This window comes from Gadus morhua, chromosome 16, assembly GCF_902167405.1.
Source record: "Gadus morhua chromosome 16, gadMor3.0, whole genome shotgun sequence".
Classification (NCBI taxonomy): Eukaryota; Metazoa; Chordata; class Actinopteri; order Gadiformes; family Gadidae; genus Gadus; species Gadus morhua.
In genome coordinates, this window is record NC_044063.1 from 21,558,818 (window position 1) to 21,578,899 (window position 20,082).

Here is a 20,082-nt window from a genome sequence, read left to right on the forward strand (position 1 = left end):
GCGGATCTCTAGTTTCTATGGTGACTTGTGTGCTCAGTATGTGCCGTGTGTTTGGACGAGTTAAATAGGGACACAAGAAGATTGAAAGACCTTCAGTGTACTGATCATTAGCATGCCCTCCATCCTCTGCCTACTCCACCTTAACTCCCACTCCTCTCTTCTCCTTCTGCCTACTCTTATCTTATCTCCCACTCCTCTCCTCTTCATCTTTCCACTCTAACTTTCTCTCCGTCAGTCGCCCCCTCCTGCTCAGTTCAATATCAGTACCCTGCTCTACTGCAAACAGTCCACATCTGCTGTGGGATGCAGGACAACAGAAGTTAACACCTGCCAATGGTCGTTTGTCAAAGTAAACAACACTAAAAACAATGGAAACGGTGCTGCTGGAAATGCTTTATTTATAAAACAACAAACAGCCAATATGAAAATAACAAAGAAAGAAACAATAAATAATGATGGTAAAGAGGGCAGTTTTGACGTGGTTAACTAACGGAATACAGTGAAAGCAGGTTGGACATTTCTTTCATGCTTTCACGGAATGAAAATGTTTGCAATGTTGTGCATAGAATTCTGTGGTGTTATTAAAAATGAATGTTATAGCGAACGTCAAAAAACAAATGACTTGACAGTCACACAATGGGGTTCAGAGGCATGGAAACACACAGGACAATAATAAACACAGAGGAATGTCCCTTTGGCCCATGCCACCATGGAATGTGCTGATCAAACTACACAGGATGTAAAGGTGCTGGCACATTCACACACACAGACTCTAAAGTATTAATCACATCGGTGCCTCAGAATGTGCGGCATGTTCTCTGTGGAACGGCATATTTAAGAGGAATGTTGGGTGTCGGGACAACAACAACAACAACAACAACAACATCACCACCTCTGGCTGTTTTTTAAAGTGTTGTTCAGGAGAAAACAAAGCATGACGTTTGGTAGTCTGGCCCTCAGATGACCTGGCTTCACATTCTGCTTGAGTTCAGCCTGGCCCGGGACACTCTGCCGGTGTGTCCCTGGCTGGGAGGACGTGCTGGGGATTGGGACCCTGGAGCCCCATTCCAGGGTCCCAATCGGGTGTGTCGGAGGGCGGGGGTCTGAACAGGTGGTGGGCACCGCTCTCTACAACGCTCTGCCGTCACAGTCGCTGAAGGAAACGTAGGAAGGGAGGGTGTCAAGTGGAAGGAGACGGCAAAGGAAACAGGAGGGAAGGGGAGGGGGGGGGGAAGAGAGAGAGAGAGGGAGGGAGAGAGAGGGAGAGAGGGAGGGGGAGAGGGAAAGGGGATAGGGCGGGGAGGCAGGGAGTAGTGTGCTGGGGGCTCTGCGTTTCAACACCCCTTTATCAGTAAAAACAGAGGAAAACACAAAGAGGACTTCAGAGAAAGCGGCGCAGGAAAGAGTTCAATATAAATATATGCTTGTTGTCTTTAGGGAGCAGGAAGGCCTTGGGGGCTGCTCATTGTGTGTGTGTGTGTGTGTGTGTGTGTGTGGGGGTGTGCGGGCGTGTTCCTGTGTGGCTGCGTGAGCGAGGGGGCGTAGGGTTTGGTTTAGCCTGATTCCCGACTCACATGAAGTGTTATTTGGGTTCTCCCTGCCTCCAACCCTTCCCGCAGCCGTGCACACACACGCACAACACCACGAGGAACACAGGGTCCTCCAACACATGGCTTAGGGAAACACACATGCTAATGGAAAAGTTTCACTTAACTCATGTCAACAGCCAAGTTCAAGTGTTCGAGTTGTTTAAGTTTTACACTTGGAACAAAATGTACAGTTGAAGTGGTACTAAAAGGCCAGTTGTTTGTGTCGGCTGTATTTGGGACGAACAGCCCTACAGTGTATTGGGCTGTTGTTGTTTTTGGCTTGGTCCTTCACAACGTTTGAGCCTAAGGTGCGGTGAGCGAACAGATGACAACGCCGTTACATGTACATTTAGTTGGGTTGCCTGTCGTTTGAATGGTGTATACTCTAGTATGTCAGTCAGGTTGCATAGATGTATTCACTCCCCTGTACGTGGGAGTCAAGTTGTAACAAGCACATGCTGTAGCTGTAGCGACAGAAAAAAACGGACCAAACAAAACCTAGCCAGTTAGAAGTCCAAGGTGTGTGTGGGGTGTGTGTGTGTGTGTGTGTGTGTGTGTGCATGTGCGTGTGCGGTGATCGGCCGGCGTGGGTCGGAGGGTCTCAGCGAGGGGGTCTGGAGGGACACACGCAGTGACACTTTTCGTGGTGTGTGAGGAAGATCTCGTCGATGACCCAACGGACCCGGGGCCTCCGCTGGCTCCCCGACGACCTCATCTCCGGAGCGTACTTCAGCACCTGGAGCACAGACAGCCAGACGAGGAGACAGGCAGACAGAAGGGCGGGGCCAGAGAGATAAGTCAGGTCATACAGTCCCACACACAGAATCCCCTTAGCCAGCACTGTGGCCATCCACCTCACAGAGGTTTCTATTTGGAAGCTAAGCAGGGACAACCGGGTCCATCTTTGGTCTAGATGCAGTGAATTATTGATATTGTTACTATTCCTTTTTGAGAGATTAGCTTCCACAGTTTAGATATAATAATTCACAAGAATGATGTCTCGTGTGGAGGATAGAGCTGTGGAATGAATACCTGACTTCCAGGGAAACGGCTCTCGTTTCAGAGCCTCGACAGAAACTCTTGACAAACACACACACTGCAGCATGTGATGGGATCACGCCCTCAGCCAACCAGGGCAAATCGAAGAAAAACGGGTTAAATCTCGGCCCAAGGAGCCATTGAAAACCCACGCCCTGGGTAAACCATAAACCTGGTCTGGGATTGGTACACACTTTGGGAGGTCAGCGCCAGTGGGGGTCAGAGTTGAACATGTATTAACTTTGAGCATGGCGCAAATGTGTCGGTGCCGGACTCATAGATGGTAGACGGTACAGCCAGCGCCACGCTCTGCTTAGTGCTGATGAGAGACACAAGCCTCTTGACTCACTGTAACGCGCTGGGCGGGTCCATCCCCCATGGCCCCCTGAAGCCATTTGATTGGGCGTAATGATTTTTTGTTTCAAAACGCGTTAGAAATTCAGCTGAGGCGGTAATTAACCAACCGTCGCCATTGATCTATTTGCGATTTTTTTATAATCATCCCGGCCCAGTGGAAAGACGTGTTATCTTTTAACAAGATACCTTTGTGAATTTCAAATGGGGAACTAGCCCCCAAAAAGCGTACAAAACCCCAATAACGTTAGCGAATATGAAAATCTAAGTAACTCCAGTACTGTGATGTGCGTACCATGCCGCTCGACCTGTAGGTCATTAGTCGGTGGTGAATCCCTCGTGTCAACGGATAAAGAGGGTGTACTCAACCTAAGAAGAAAAGTGTTTGAACTGTGGCTCAATAGAGCCGTTGCTGAACGAAAGGCAGCCAGAAGAGTCAAATATCTAATGGGGAACGGGAGTCTTACAGAGTCTCTGTACCACTCTCACTCCCCGTCCTCACCGCAACACAAAAAACGGTTACACATCACATGCTTTGTGAATATACTGAACCACTCTTGCAATAATGATAAGTTACATTCCTGCATATTACTTATGATCTGATCTTCAATCTTGTCCGTTATACATGACTCGTGCACTGATGAGACTTATTAGGTGTAATATCTCAGCTGTCTGTGTGTGTGTGTGTGTGCGCGTGTGTGTGCATGCATGTGTCACCCCGCAAGCTGCAATATCAGGGCCATTATCTCAGGAATGAGGCATTATTGAATCCTCTACATTAGTGGGTAACCGTCTTCCTTAAACCAGCTGCAGGTACCCCCAGGAACCCTCTCTCCAGGACAGCTCCAGGCGGTGTGATTGAGGGACCTAGCCAACAGGGTGCTGACGTCGGGGCTTTGGGGAAATCAGAGACTGGATAACCCTCTGTCTCGCTTCCAACGCCCAGCAATCACAGTCATGCACACCAGAAAGAAATTGAAACAAATGAATCCAATGGAAAGCCATCTGATGTGGGGCATGCGATTGGACTGCACATGTCCAGACTGTGTGTGTGTGCGTGTGTGTGTGTGTGTGTGTGTGTGTGTGTGTGTGTGTGAGGATGGCGACCAGCATAGGAATAATTGGCCCATAAGAAGAACATCTAATTTCACAGGTCAACAGGTTATTGCTTGAATCTGATCCAAGTCCACCTTGCCAACCCCTGACCAGTAATTATGAAGGGTAGTACCAATGCAGGGGCCAGCGGCCCAGCCTGGTTCCAAAATGGACTGTTCCAGTCGGACGCAAACCTAGACGTCGCCCTTAAGGTGCCTTTTCAAAAAAGTCATTTCCACTACATTAAGTGCAGGCCCCTGAGGTCCACACGTTGCTGTCTCAGGTGAAGGGAAGCTGATTAAGGACGCTAATCAACAGTACGCTCAAAAGCTCAGACACTAGTGGAGGGACTCCCTGATCTCTCGAACACACTGAAATGTCCACACCTGGCCTGCAACAACCTTCTCCTGACTGCATGTTATGTCATGTTAGTCCAACTTATATTTCCTCTTCCCGCCTTTGTGAGATTCTCTCTTGTGGTCCCCTACCAAGGCCACGTCCAGAGCCTTTCTGACTTCAATGTCATGCAGTCAAATGGTAAATGGTAAATGGACTATATTTATATATTTAGCTGTCTCTAACCAGTGGCCACTCAAAGTGCTTTACAATATTGCCTAACATCCACCCGTTCACGCACACATTCACACACGACAGCGGTGTCAACCATGCAAGGCGACAGCCAGCACGTCAGGGACATCTCGATAGACCACCTAGCAGCCTTCCAGCTCCCAGCCAAGGCGCTCTCCCTCCTGAGCTACATGCCGCCCCAGTTACAGCTCAATCTCCTCTACAGTCATCACTAACCCCATCCCCTGGTGCAGCAGTAACCCTAAATCTGCATCAGGGCCATCGCTTCAAAACCCCGTCCACCCCAAACTACCATCCTCATCCTACCCCCCACCATATTCACCAGAATATTTAATACATCCACCAACACTGACTCCTCAAAGATCATCCTCATTACCCTGCCCCACCAGCACTGACGCCTCCACCATCAGCCAATCGTAATCATCACCATCCCTAGCGCAGCTCTCTGGCGCCAGGGCTGCTGTGCATGCAATTACAATTAGGGCATTGGGCAGACGCTTTAATCCAAAGCGACGTACATCGGTTAATACGCGCATTTGAGACACCGACGGCAGAGTCAACCATGCAGGACAACAGCCAGCTCGTCAGGAGCAGTTAGGGTAACGTGTATTGCTCAGGGACACATCAACACTCAGCTAAAAGGAGCTGGGGATCGAACTAGCAACCTTTCGGTTACGAGGCAACTGCTCTACCTCCTGAGCTTAGCCGACCCGGCCTCGTATGGAAGCTGAGTCCCCTCTTCATGGTGGGGGTTGGGGGATGCAGGCATGTGCTGTATGGTGTATATGGACCACGCCTGTTGCAAATATCAAAGGCTTCGGAACCGCCCAGGAGAGCCATGGTGCACTGCGCAGACACAATAGCTCACAGGCAAACATGGGAGTTGGCTTTCTTCTAAAGAGATGTGGAAAAAGTAATAGATGTATGCTAAGTAGGCTCTCTACCCAGAGAGATACTAGGCGAGGGTTAAATAGAGAGATGGAGGAATAGCTAGATGGATAGATAGATAGATAGATAGATAGATAGATAGATAGATAGATACATAGATAGATACATAGATAGATAGATAGAGATAACTGATAGACGGATGGATGATAGATAGAATGGGCTGAGAGGGAAGTGAAGATAGATATCAATGCTATCTGCATTGGGAGCACCCATGACGGTTTTCAGGTGCAAGGCTAAAAAGTATACACAAGGGATGTAGACCTATCAGAGTAAGGGGTAAGGTAAGGCGAGAGGATGATGCATTGGACTTGGTGTCCATGGTTACGACCAAGGACCTTATTCCTTGCTTGTGACCCATTACTCAATATACCCCTGAACCAACAGCTTAAAGTGCTTGGGCTGCAATTCCTTCCATTCCTTTAGTCTTGCATTCTGCCATGTTTATCAGGACCGCATCTTAGAAATACACCGCCATAAGCTGAGCAACACCGGCCACGGTCTGGGAGTGTATCACTGCCATATCAATGTGTATATATTAAAGATTAGCATGCCAGATACCGTTAAGATTATCTGATGTGTGCGACGGCCAGGCGTTCTGGCCCATTATACCTTGACGCTGCAGCAAGGCGGCAGAATCCATAACTATCTTAAAAAATCGGATTTTAACAAGAATACCCAAGGAAAAGCTAATAGAGGGGACACTATTGACTCATTCTAATGATTCCGTCCAACGCCAAGGCAGTGCAAGAAGAAAATGTAATAGCATAAATCAAAAAGGATGTTTAATCATCTGGAGTGACTAATCCCACCGCCCCAGTGTCCTCTGTCAGAGTACTTTCAAGGTAGTTGGTAACAAAAAAAACTGAAAACCGAGCAACAACAAAACAAACTAATTCGAACACAACTGATGCAATGTAATCATCCGGTAAATGGCAGCCCACCTCCTGGTGATTTATGTTGGTGCATTGGAGAAGCGAAACATTGGTGTGAATAATGATGTGTTTGTAAAGGGGTTTGGTCAGTCGGGGAAGTGGATGCTTAACCCGGTGCGCCCTACTGCCGGGGAAATAGCTGCGGATTCTCTGAGCCCAACCTCTCTCACACAAACACACACATCTCTCTCTCCCTCTCTCTCTCTCACTCTCTCTCTCTCTCTCTCTCTCTCTCTCTCTCTCTCTCTCTCTCTCTCTCTCCCCCTCTCTCCCTCTCTCCCTCTCTCCCTTTCTCTCCTCCCACTCACAACGGTCACCACATTCCTTCATCACGTTGACCTCAATCCTGGTTCTCTTTGATTCTCCTAGCTGTAATGTTCAAAGTACTAGGGAAGACGCAGAGGAAGAACAAGGAGCCCAGATAGGGCCCCAGATGAGCCCCCTTTGCACCGTCTCTATAATGAAGCCAGGACAGAACAAAGACAAATGCGGAGGGAGGAGGGGGAGATAAACAACAATGGGCGCCGGTGCAGGGGAGAGCAAGGGATGGAAAACAGAGTATGAGGAGGAGACTGATGTGGCGGCGCTTACAAAGTAATACTCTGCGAACAGAGCGGAGGGGATCTGAATGCAAAACAAGAGACGGAGGCGGGAAGAGAAGACGGAGAGACGGGGAAGAGGGTCATGGGAGACGCGAGGGAGGGCTGCGGGGGTAGAGAGAGAGGGAGAGATAATTAGGGAGAGAGGTCGGTGGTGCATTGTTGCTCCATCGCCGATGCACTGCTCGGCTCACCAAAACCTCAACTTCCCTCAAACTTTCCCCTCGTTCGGTCGAACCCCCCCTTCATCTCTCCCTCCTTCCCCGCCGTTCCTCCCTCTCTCCCGTCTCCTCCTGCCTCCCCTCCTCTCTCCCGTTCCTTCATCCCTCCCGTTTTTTCCTATCTCCCTTCCTCTCTCCCTTCTTCTCAACCGTTCCTCCCTCTCTCCCATTCCTTCCTGCCTCCCTTCCTCTCTCCTTTCTCCTCAACCGTTCCTCCCTCTCTCCCTTCCTCTTTCCCATTCCTTCCTCTCTCCCCCGCTCCTTCCTCTCCCCTGTTCCCTCCTCTCCCCCGTTCTTTCCTCTCTCCTGTTCTTTACCTCGGTCCGCCTCATGCTAAGATCAACTCCCCTCCTTTCCTCCTCCAGGTACACCTCTTGGTTCCTCCTCGTCCATCCTCTTCCATGTTTAGCTTTTATCTCAGTCATTCTATAGTTTCTGTTTCTTACCGTCTAGTTCATTTCGCTAAATCCTTGGTCTTGTGCATCTGTATGTGTGTGTGTGTGTGTGTTAGTCCGTGTGTGTGTGTATGTTGTTGTTATCATGTGCACACTCAGAATGAACAGATGTGTCTGAGGGAGTGTGTACCTGTGTGTGTGAGTACATATCTGTGTGTGTGAGTACATATCTGTGTGTGTGAGTTGCATCTGTGAGAGTGTATATCTGTGTATGTATCTGTGTATCTGTGTGTGTGTGTATCTGTGTGTGTGTGTGTGTGTGAGTGTGTATCTATGTCTGTGTAAGTGTATCTGTGAGAGTGTGTATCTGTGTGTGAGAGTACATCTGTGTCTGTGTGTATCTGAGTGCGTGTGATCTGTCGGTGTGTCTGTGTGTGTTTAAGCATGTATCTTTGTGTGTATCCGTGCGTGCGCCCCCCTCACCTCGTGCAGTTTGACGGCGGTCTTGGCCGCCTGGCAGGTGCAGCCGTTGTTCCAGTCGGCCGTCCCGCAGGCGCAGTTCCCGCCACAGCGCTTGACCAGCAGGCAGCGGGGGAAGAAGACAGCGTTGGTGGCGCGCAGCTCCTCGCGCAGGTTCACCGTCAGGTTGCGCGGCGTGCAGCTGTAGCGCCGGACGTCGTCGTAGAGACGGTCCAGGTCCACTGGAGGGGGGGGGGGGGGGGGGGGGGGAGACATGGAAGAGAGGGAAGTGAGGGAGGACGAGTGCAATCACCGAAGACCAGACCTTAGCACTACTGTCGGCGGTGGGTTTCTGTGTGGATCTGTTGAAAACCAGCGGGGGGAGGTGGGTGACGATTGGGGGGAGACCTGAGAAACCATGGAGGTGGCACGAGGGAGTTTCCAAGGAGTGGTGCAGTGGCTGGGATTTACAGATATACGGTCAAAGAAAGACAGTGACGCAAAGCCACAAGGGTAGAAGGAGTCGAAGAGTAGAAGAGTAATCAGGCTATAGGCCTGATGTCTGACTCTTAATGGTGCAGATCTCAAAGCTTCACATTGTATCGAGGGTAGTGTAAATGGGGGAGGAGCATGGCTTCACCAGTGCTGCGGTAAGGGGTTTGATTCCCACTTGGGCTGCCTTTGCTAAGAATGAACGTTTTCGTACTTTTCAAACGTTTTATGGCTTGATGATTGATAATAGAATGCTGTCCGCCAAATGACATGAATGTCATCTGATGGTGCTTGATAAGTGTCGGGGAGGCTGTGTCCTTGTATATGTGTCTGTGTGTGTGTGTACAAGTGCGGGTGTGTTTGTGTGTGTGTGTCAGTGTGTACGTGTCTGTGTGTCAATGTGTGAGTCGGTGTGTAGTCTACAAAGCAGCTGCAGCATGGGTTTGCGGATGAGAGAAATGGAGGCACGGCTTGGAGATGTACAGAAAGGGAGCCAGGAGTGAGAGAGAGAGACAATCAATGGATGTGAGATTGATTGTATTGTCAGGAGTGTTCCCTCTTGCCATCATGCTGCACATAATGACCCACACGAGTAGCCTGCTTTTATTTGCTGCGCAATCGCAACCGATTTGCAAATGATTTAAGGGTCACACGGATGATGAATAAGACATATGCACATCCTGACAGTGTCAATGGTCTGTCAACTGATGCGGTGCATCGCATATTAATACAAATCCCAGAGGGAGAGAGGGGGCATGGTGTTGTCATGGCTTGGGTGTTTGAGTCCCAGCTGAAAGGGTTCTGGGTTCAATTCCCCAATGTCTAGATGTATAGGCTGGCACAAAACCTGTCCTCATTGATGTCCATGTATTCACTTTGTGTTCGCATATCCTCGTATTCAAATGTGATACAGATGTACTAAATAATTTTGAACGCAAATGTGCTAAGTAGTACACACAACACAGATGTAATGGAGCTGGAACACAATATCTATTTCAGATAGAGGCCCGCCATTATCATGCAACTGGAATTGCCTGAAGAGAGCAGCGTCTGTATGATTATAAATAGAAGACTGCAATATTGCCTGAGTGAAAAATCATGTTCAAGGCAATAGTTAGATTGGCTTCTTACTAAATTATGGTAGAACAGATCGTTGCTATCATTCCGAGCACCGTAATTGATAATTCAATAGCTGTGGAGAGAGAGAGAGAGAGGCAAACAGAATGGGCGTCCACTTATTGATTTTAGATAGCAAATCATCTCTTCTATCATTACCCCATGCTAGTCATTATCAGCTCAGGATCAGTCCAAGGCACCATTCCACACTGTCTTAAACATAGATTGTCACGGTAAAAAGTGTTGCTTCTCTGTGTAACCAACAGCCTTTGGTAATCCGTCGATAAGTCAGTCTCACTTTTAGTGGAACTAATCCGAATATAAAAACACCACTAAACACAAGACACGTTTGAGGCCCCTTCTGAAACTCACTGGCTATACGTTGTCATCGTCCAGCAGCAAAGGATTCAGGATCGTATGAGATCCAGTGTAGTTTATGGTGCTAAATGGAAAAATAGCCGAGGGCTGATTGCGCTGAACATAAAGAGTGTCCAGGTGAAACCAAACAGCATTGATAATCAATACATTTTTCTGAAAGTAATATTGTCTATGCATATATATTTTTTGAGTGTGTGTGTGTGTGTGTGTGTGTGTGTGTGTGTGTGTGTGTGTGTGTGTGTGTGTGTGTGTGTGTGTGTGTGTGTGTGTGTGAGGTGGGGCTGTAGGTCAGAGTGCTGGCTTTATCCATATTGACTCTACTTGATTATGGTTTCATTTAAGTGGTTCAATTGACTTTCTGCTGGGGCATATTTATTGACTGTGTTTGCTGACTTGGAGGTGTGTTCTTCTGGTTTCACAGTGGGATACAGGGCAGTATGTTTTCAAGCATGTGTTATGCTGCAGCCCGTGCTGGGTGAAAGATAAAAACAAGGTTTTTGTGTGTGGATCACCAGTCTGTGTGTGGGTGTGAGTGTGTTTGTCCATTTTACCACATGGAGTCCCATACATCACACCCACATGTCTGAAACATGAATTATAACCCTCCCCAATAGAGAGGAAACCTATCTCCTGCCGCCCTTCCAATTTACTCTGTAAAGGCTAGAGCGGTACTTACCTTCTGCTTTGACATAGTTTAGCCTATTTCAAAGACACACAATTTAAATTTTAAATACCTCCAGTGGTTCCAGGTTATTACTCCTAAGGGATCAGAGGCGCAGACCGGCCTGGCCATCGCCTGGAGGCTGAACACATCCTGTGTATTTCCTCAGTGTGAACATCCCTCCCTCCCTGTGACTCAAACATCTGGGTTTCATACAAAAGTCATTGGACCGGTGCTTTATGCCAACATTTTGTTCCTCCTCCATGCACTCTGACTGGGGGGCTCGTCCCAATCTCCCATAACACTGTACACGTCCACGTGCACAAATGTGTGTGTGCGCGTGTGCATCCATGGGTAGTGCTTAAGGCGATGTCTGACAGTGTGTGTGTTTTTTGCAGTGTGTCTGTGAATAAGTGTAATCTCCAGGATGCAGTGGTGTGGAACTGTGAGAGAAAGAGACATAGTGGATGGATAGTCAATCTGTCTCTACCTCTCGCTTTCTTTTCAGTCATCCATCCACACCTTTGTCCCCCTCTATCTATCTATGCTATCCATTTTGTTATTGGGCTGGTGTGTGTCACAGTGTGTGTATGATGTGTTTATACTGCATCATGGTGATGTATGTGTGTGTGTGTTTCAAACAGTGTAGCTTGCATTCCCAATTGACTGTATTTGATGTAAACAAAAGGGCCAGCTAGCTGTGTGTGTGTGTGTGTGTGTGTGTGTGTGTGTGTGTGTGTGTGTGTGTGTGTGTGTGTGTGTGTGTGTGTGTGTGTGTGTGTGTGTGTGTGTGTGTGTGTGTGTGTGTGTGTGTGTGTGTGTGCGCGTGTTAATGAAAACAAAGCAAGCTTGCTGACTGTGGCATATTGCTGCTCTGCTGCACAGGTTGAATTTCCAATTAGGGAGCACTACTGGAAGAGTGTATCACAGAGCTGCAGCAGCTAGCACCTAGCACTACCGCATCACACACAGCAATGCTACAGCAGGCTGCCTCACACCTAGTGTGCACACCTAGTGTGCACACCACATATGGAGACACACACACACACACACACACACAAACACACACACACACGCAGTAGCACATGAACACACACACACTCACAAATACACACACACACACAACAAACACACAGAAGCACATAAACACACACAAACACACATCGACACACACACACACACATGCAAAATCACCTGAATGCACACACACAGAAGAAAATGCCTTCCGCACACATAGACACACAAACACACACAAACAAACAGAGACAGATTAATTGCCAAGCTCAAATATTTACTTAGGAACAGAGAGCGTTCAGCTGAGAGTTTGAGAAGAGACGACGAGAAGGAGAGGAAATGTACTCATTAAAGACAAGGCTATAGACAGTTTTGGTTTTGAAGCAGAATCACCATCAACTGTTGTACCTGGGCAAATAGGGACGTGCTTTGTCAGACTTAAGAACTGACTAGTACAAAATGGTGCAGCCTCAAAGTCACATTAAGTTGGCCCTTTCAACACACACACACACACACACACACTTACACACACACACACACAGACACACACACACACACACACACAGACACACAGACACACAGACACACAGACACACACACACACACACACACACACACACACACACACACACACACACACACACACACACACACACACACACAGAGCCCTTTGTGTGATTCTTGTTATAATTTATCAAACAAGCTTGCAGTTTATCTCCCAGTGGCTCCCTTGTAAAAGATGAATCCTTGACTTTGATTTCCGCCTCGCTGAAGCTGTACCATAGTCAGCAGCAGCTGCGTCGTTGTCCTGTATCGACGGTACCTTTATTGTGCCTGCTGGCCAGGTGGTAGGCCCTGGATCTGTAGTGCAGGTGTGTCTGGGTGTAGATGCTGTCCAGGTCCTGTCTCCAGGTGTCCGGGTTCAGGTTCTGCAGGAGCTGCTCCACCGTCTCGAACACGGCGATGGTGCGGTCCAGGTCCTCTATGGAGAAGGGCTGCAGGGTGCCGGCCGTCTGGTCGGCGGCCAGCTCCTGCAGAGGGCCCAGGGTGAGGAGCTTCAGTCACCATGCGGTCAACATCAGATCAAAGTGGCCGTAGTTTCCACTGCCTCCAATAAGTACTTACAATGTGCACTATGCAAACATTTCAGAAATTGTCTTTTAACCTTCTAGGATCAACTTTGATCGATTGATGGATTGATTTAATATTAGACAATGCTATTGGATAATCAGAATGTATTTTGGAAAAAATGTAGTCCATATACGATGGGAAGAAGTGAATCTGGACAAAGTAAAGTGACGAAGGGAGGTCCAGAGACACTTATTTTGAAAGGCAAAAAGAAGCCATAAAGTGGGTTCAAAGCATAGGCCTCGGTCAGCTAGTTTGTTTGACAAAGGAACACATTGGAAGATGTTGGAAGGATTTACTGCTGTACTATTTGCCCTTGAATACTTGCGTTGAATTCATTTAACCGCACCTTTCCGCATTAATACTTGGAAAAGGCTGTAGTTTATAGGGTTAATGTTGAACTCTTTGAACCTTAACCCTTTTGGGGAGATTTAAACTCCTTTGTTGGCCTGCAAAGCACCTGTTGCCTGCTTACCATCTAACCATCTACAGGCCTGACTGCTTACTTAATTACCCACATGCCTCCCTGCCTACCAGCCTACTTGTCTGCCTGCATCAGAATCAGAATCTTCAAGGTATTGCATTCATTTAAAGCTTGTCAAAGATGCAACGTCTCTAAAAACGTCTTCTTCGACACATTACCAATAAGGTAACCTCTACATTAGGCCGTCCCTAAGATGAAGCATTTGGCTCTTGTAGGCGTCATCGCAGGAGGTAACCTCAGAAAATAAAGCACTTAGGATCATTGGGCCCTATCTTGCATCCAGCGCAATTGACTTTCTACACTGACGCATGTATCGTTGCTAGACTGCACCCGGCGCAAAGCTGATTTTCCCCCGCAACAAACTCGCGCCGCTTAACCTGCCCCTTGAGAGGCGTGTCGGTGAAAAGCAGGGGCGTGTTCCGGCGCAAATGATACATGGTGCCATCTTACCGCAAAATACCTGGTCTAAGTGCACTAGCGGTTAGCACAGTTGCTGTTGCTATTTTGACGTACCATGGCAGGTCGGAACTGCAACATAAGCTTACACACCAGTAGGCGAGAGAGAAAAAATCCATAGGGGCTGCATGTATGAACACTGTAGTAGGCTATGCCATGCATTAAAATAATAATAATATCAATAATGAACTAGAGCAAATATCCCAGCCTTCCAAAACAAAATCTCGTTGTAGGGTAATTGATAACGTTGGTTAAATTATTTGGGAAAGAACAGCTGATACAGCGGCAATAATTTGTACTTTTAAATAAATGCATCGGCAAACACCGTACAGCAAACACATATTTTCTTGACACAGACATCGTGTACAAGCCCATAACTTTGAGGATTGATGAGTATTTGAACGTGAGAAAACATAGTTTTACCGCAAGTTAGTGTTAAAAGTGTGAATGGCTGCAGGCACACTTGTGTGTATGTGTAAAATAATGAATGAATGCGGGCGCTCGTGTTTGCATCCATCTGTTTAAAGACACGCAAACTAAACGTAACGCATAAAACAGTCCATGGCAATGTATATTAACGGGGGGAAACATGCATATTAGGAACACAACTCGATAACGATAATTTATACAATAATGGTAAGAAACTATGTTTGTTAATGTATTGCCGCATATCATAAATAGACCCACAGTTGCGGCCACATGACGGAATATCATATGTGTGTTAAGTTTTCTTTGCTGAAATTTACATGAGGATTCAGTATTTCTGAAGTTGTAGAAGAAAACGCGATTCAATGTGTGGATTAGGCCATAATATTTGGCCATAAACTGAGCCATTTGAAGTTTGAAATTCATGTGGTCATGCATCCTCTCATCGGAGACTGCGAATGCGCTGTCAAAATATAAACTCGTCAGGTTCAAATGCGCTCATGGCTCTTAAAAAATATCGAATCATATATAGCACTATAGCGGAGTAAATCCTCGCCTCAGTTAATGCTTCTTCTTGTGTTTGGATGAGCCATCTTCCTGAATGCGTGTGCAAACACATGTTTCACTCTTAGGTAGCGGTTGGTGATTGAACGCGAGGCAAAGGAAGCACTGGAATACATCCTTAGCTAACGCTAAACAAAATCCCCTCCTTGTCACACACATGCACCATTACCATCCATCCATGCAGGCACACACACATTATAATGATTACATATGTCACGGAAACATATCATCGACACGCACACACAGAACGGGGTATGCAAATGTGTGTGCTTCCGTATAAAAACACCATATGTTATCATTATTACTGGTGTGTCGGTGTTTGCGTGGCCATATGTGTATTGAAGGAAATGTAGCATTGGAGAAATGTGCTCGGTGCTGAAAGCAAATCATTAGGTAGCATCCCCTATTATTTGTGTTAGGCTTGTCGTTTGTGAACAAAAACCAATGGCTTGTAGTGGAAAGGGTTATGAAGGGCCATTCCTCATATCCTTTATGGATGGAGATCCAATGTGTTCAACCAGAGAGAATGTCAAATATCCAGGATTAGTGGGCAGTGGGCCTTATTAGTGAAACACTCTCGCGAATAGCATATCTAAACTGCCTGAAGAATGGTTACTCAACCTGCAATGATTACTATGAACTACATCTGTGTGTGTGTGTGTGTGTGTGTGTGTGTGTGTGTGTGTGTGTGTGTGTGTGTGTGTGTGTGTGTGTGTGTGTGTGTGTGACTCACCGACCCTGGCAGGGTCACGGCCTCCCAGTTGGTTATGGATTCAGGGGGGGGGGTGTCGTGCTGGTCGGGGAAAAACAAGTTAAAATAAATAACAATGTAGAAACAAACAAGTCTAATAATACAAATATACTGACAACGACATCAAATTGAAATGACCCAAACCAAGTTGTTATTAACAATATTTGTCTATGGATGTATATTCTTCGTATACACTTATTTCCTGATCTAGCCACCAGCTGCCATGGGTCATCAGACAACATTGCATCTTCCAAAAAGCGTGTTCTCAGTGGGTGACAGCGCAGGCTTACTCTACTGAAATTGTAGTGATGAAGCAGATAACTCACCATGTTCTTACGAACACACCTCTTTGGTGCGTCTCTGTATGTACTTGTGTGTGTCTGTGTCTTGATCCTACAGGTGTGTGCCTGCCCCCTGGACTCTGAACAACGGCAAAATCCCCCCAAGAATTTTCAATTTCAGGTGTGGACGGGAAAGCTGGTTGCAGCATGCCAATGTGTGTGTGTGTGTGTGTGTGTGTGTGTGTGTGTGTGTGTGTGTGTGTGTGTGTGTGTGTGTGTGTGTGTGTGTGTGTGTGTGTGTGTGTGTGTGTGTGTGTGTGTGTGTGTGTGTGTGTGTGTGTGTTTCAATTCAATTCAATTCAATTCAAAGTGTTTATTGTCATATGCCCAATAAGAAACATGTTCTTAGTCATACAATGAAATTCTTCCTTTTTAGGCAAGTGTGTGTCTGTGTAAGACTTGGAATGGAGGAGTGCAGTTTGATGTGATGCAATGAAGAACAGAAACAAATGTGGATATTATAAAAACGCACCTTTATACTAACACACTCATGCACTCACAATTTTAAATACCATCATTCAGCAGTGAGCAGTAGATCGGGCCTTACCCACTTCACGACACTAGCAACACTCTGTGCGTGCGTGCGTGCGTGCGCATCTCAATTTAAGGGTATTAAATTTAGTACATTGACAGCTCCATACACACACACGCATACAGTTGTAACAGTGCCTTTGAAGTGGGTAAGGCCCCAGGCCGGATGGGAATGAGGTCAGAAAGGTTCCTGTAAGTGAGAGAATAAAAGAGGGTTTCTGAGAGAAGAAGAGGGCGGGAGAGAAAGCTTATTCATGTGTGCTTGTTTACAGATGCCTGCCCTTCCTTCCTTGTATGGTCGCATCGCACGTCTCCAAAACATCTGGGATCCTACAGAGGACACTGAAGATCCAGTTCCCACGGCCCTCTTAATGCGTCTAGGTAGGCCCTGGTTGTACGGCCATTGAAGCCCTGGTCCACCTAAAACGATGGCCCCACAACTGTTCCGCCATAGAGCCACGGAACAAACTGATATGAATCCCTACAGTGCTTCTTCCAAAACTGCATAATATTACTTTTCTTTTACGTTCTAAATGTGCATTTTGAAGTTGATATTGATGAGTATATACTATTCCTTGCTAATGCTATTTTGAATCAATGGATTGGATCGTGATTTTTATTGCGAACCAAATAAAACAATTCTGCACATACTCATACGTACACATAAAATATGAAATCATACCGTACAGATATAGTCACAGGTGAGTAGTTCCCCGTGTGGGACGGTATTTCACGGGACAGGAAATACCTCTTTAGATGCTCTCTCTTCCAGAGAACATTGTCAGTGTCTTTCATTCGAAACGTAATGGTATTTTGGGAATCTGGGGAGTATGTTACTCCAGGACCTGAGCCAGTCCCAGATAAGGTTTCCGCACACAGGAGGAGAGGGGAATATCTAGGGAACCCCACAGGATCCTTGCCGTAGATGACTCAAATCAATATCAGTGAAACAAATATGTAATATACAATGGATACTCTATACTAGGGATTACTCCAGCAGAGTGCTATATGAGTAGTAGCAGATTACAGCTCTGAGGAGAAAAGGCTCTGAGAATATCATGGCCCTGCTTTGTATTTGTATAATCAAGTGAGTCATTGGAAGTTCAGTGCTTCCATAGATCCAGAGTTATGCCTCTTACTTCCTCACATCCGGTGCTTAGGCTGTAATGATGCAGGTGATATTCTGTGTGTGTGTGTGTGTTAATCAGTTGCCTTCATTATTATGTGATCCAAAGAAAGGTCCCTTGTTAAGATAGCGTGGCGTCTTAAAGACCAAATAACATTTGATTAAATTGGATTAGTATTTTCCATTTAAACCCTAACCCATATCATTTTCCTTTTTCTGTCTTGGCTTCTTGATCTACTTTGCATTCAACACATTATCAAATGAACTCACTAATAGCCCTTTCTCTCTATCTCTCCCTTTCTCTGTCTTGTCTCTTTCTATCCCTCCGTCTCGCTCTCTCTTGCTCTAAATGTTATGAACTTTATTTATCTCTTCCCTCTATCCGTCTCTCCAACCTAATATGTCTGTCTACCTCTCTATCTCTGTGTCTGTCGCTCTCTCTCCATGTCTGTCTCTCTCTCTGTGTTTCTCTGTCTCTGCGTGTGTGGCTCTCTCTCTCTCTCTCTCTCTCTCTCTGTGTCTCTCACTCTGTGTCTCTCACTCTGTCTCTCACTCTCTCTCTCTCTCTCTCTCTCTGTGTGTCTCTCTCTCTCTCTCTCTCTCTCTCTCTCTCTCTCTCTCTCTCTCTCTCTCTCTCTCTCTCTCTCTGTGTCTCTCTCTGTGTCTCTCTCTTCCCCTACATCTCGTTTCGTCTATTGGCTCGACGGCTCTGGAGAGAACAAATTAAACAGTGTAAATGGACCACATACACCGCTTCAGTGCAGCAGGGGGGAAAGCGTGTGTGTGTTAAAGGAATTGGGAGAGCGAAAAAGAGCAGGTGCAGAAGATTTGATGAGAAGAATAATGTGGAGAGAGGTGGACATCTTGCTAATGGTGCTACTGCCTGTATAGGCAGTACGTCTCTCTCTCTCTCTCTCTCTCTCTCTCTCTCTCTCTCTGATTCTAGCTCTGATTCTAGCTCTGATTCTAGCTCTGATTCTAGCTCTGATTCTAGCTCTCTCCCTCTGTACACTCATGCCTGTCCTGAACTGGTTAGAGGCACATGAGAAGGAATGCCCGATTGGGACATTGGGGCCCGGTGGGAAATGAGAACCGGCCCCGGGCAGTGTGAACGGCATGCGACGCTAGTCGAGATGGCCAGATCGACTGAATATCTCAACGTCTCACAATGTTGCACTGTTTACAGTACCTTAGGTTTTTATCCCGACCATATCTATGTCAGTCTGTCTGTGTGGCGGTCTCTCGCTCTCCGGCTCTCTCTTTGTTCTCTCTCCATTTCCTCAGTAACAGAGTGTTGCTAATGGGAAGCACCGATTATTCCATCTCTCTCTCTCTGGGCTTCCTGTGTCCTTGATCTGCACTAACCAGCAGCCGTCCTCCCAGTGGAAGTTACCGAAACATCTCACGGTTTTATCGCACTTTTTCTTTACACACACACACACACACACACACACACCCTCTTCTGCACATCCATTTTCTAACCTACCCTCCCTCCATGATTATAAAGCTGCAAAATATCACCTTCAACGTCCAACAGGTCTGTCTTCCTCCTCCCTCCAACTGACAGCATGACAAAGATAATCTCCTTATCCCCCTACTTGACAGCCTTTTAAAGAACACTTTCTCTCCCTCCCTCCCTCCCTTCCTTCTGTAGCCTGTCCACCCATCTCGACCCCTTTTGTCAGGTGGGAGAGTGAGAGGAGAACAAGGTAGGCCAACCTCTTCATCTGCTATGCGGCCCCCCTCATCACCAGCTCCGATCCATCACCATTCATCAACCTCCACCCGGAGCCCCACGGATACTCGGGAGGCAAAAGGCACATCTTTCCATCTCTGGGAGTCGTTTGAAACTGATCCCAACCGAGAGTGTGTCCTCTGCCAATCTATGACTCAGTGTTTTTCTCCTGAGTTCCTCCATTCTCGGAGTCCAGCCAGGGAGGGGGCATTTTGCGATTGCTCATTCGCGTAATCGAGCAATCTCGCACAAAAAACATTTCAAAGTGGACCGGCCCACCGGGAGACCTCCCGAGCTTCCCGATCTCCAGCCTCTGCTGCAGAGCGAATTAAAATCGCCGGCAGAACAGCCTGGGGGTCTAACACCGTAATATATATAAACTATAACCGCATTTCACATTAATCGCAGATATCCCGCTTGGGTTTGTCTTTGTAGGCGCATTGAGAGGAGGAGCGGGCGACTCCACTGTCAGTGTGTGTGCATGTATCAGTGATACGCCACGGGTTTATCCAATAAGTGGTAGTGTACCCGCGCACCATTGCCATGTATGCGCGCTTGTCTCTGTGTGTGTGCGTGTGTGAATGAGAATGACAGGGAGAAAGAGTGCTATGCGGAGATGAATGAACTGAACGATATTTATATTTCAAAATCGCAAAAAAAA

At 46.9% G+C, this 20,082-nt stretch overlaps 1 protein-coding gene across 1 annotated transcript in view; it reads right to left on the bottom strand.

The window, feature by feature from the left end:
- Window positions 1-373: 373 nt before the first annotated feature.
- The window catches only part of pdgfd (platelet derived growth factor d), a 52,192-nt gene continuing 32,483 nt past the window's right edge, over window positions 374-20,082 (bottom strand). The window contains exons 4-7 of the mRNA XM_030381415.1: window positions 15,671-15,730; window positions 12,703-12,910; window positions 8,243-8,460; window positions 374-2,325 (exon numbers count right to left, since the gene is read on the bottom strand). Coding sequence (XP_030237275.1) covers window positions 2,191-2,325; window positions 8,243-8,460; window positions 12,703-12,910; window positions 15,671-15,730 — 621 coding nt within the window. The 3' untranslated portion in view covers window positions 374-2,190. The remainder of the gene's footprint in view (window positions 2,326-8,242; window positions 8,461-12,702; window positions 12,911-15,670; window positions 15,731-20,082) is intronic.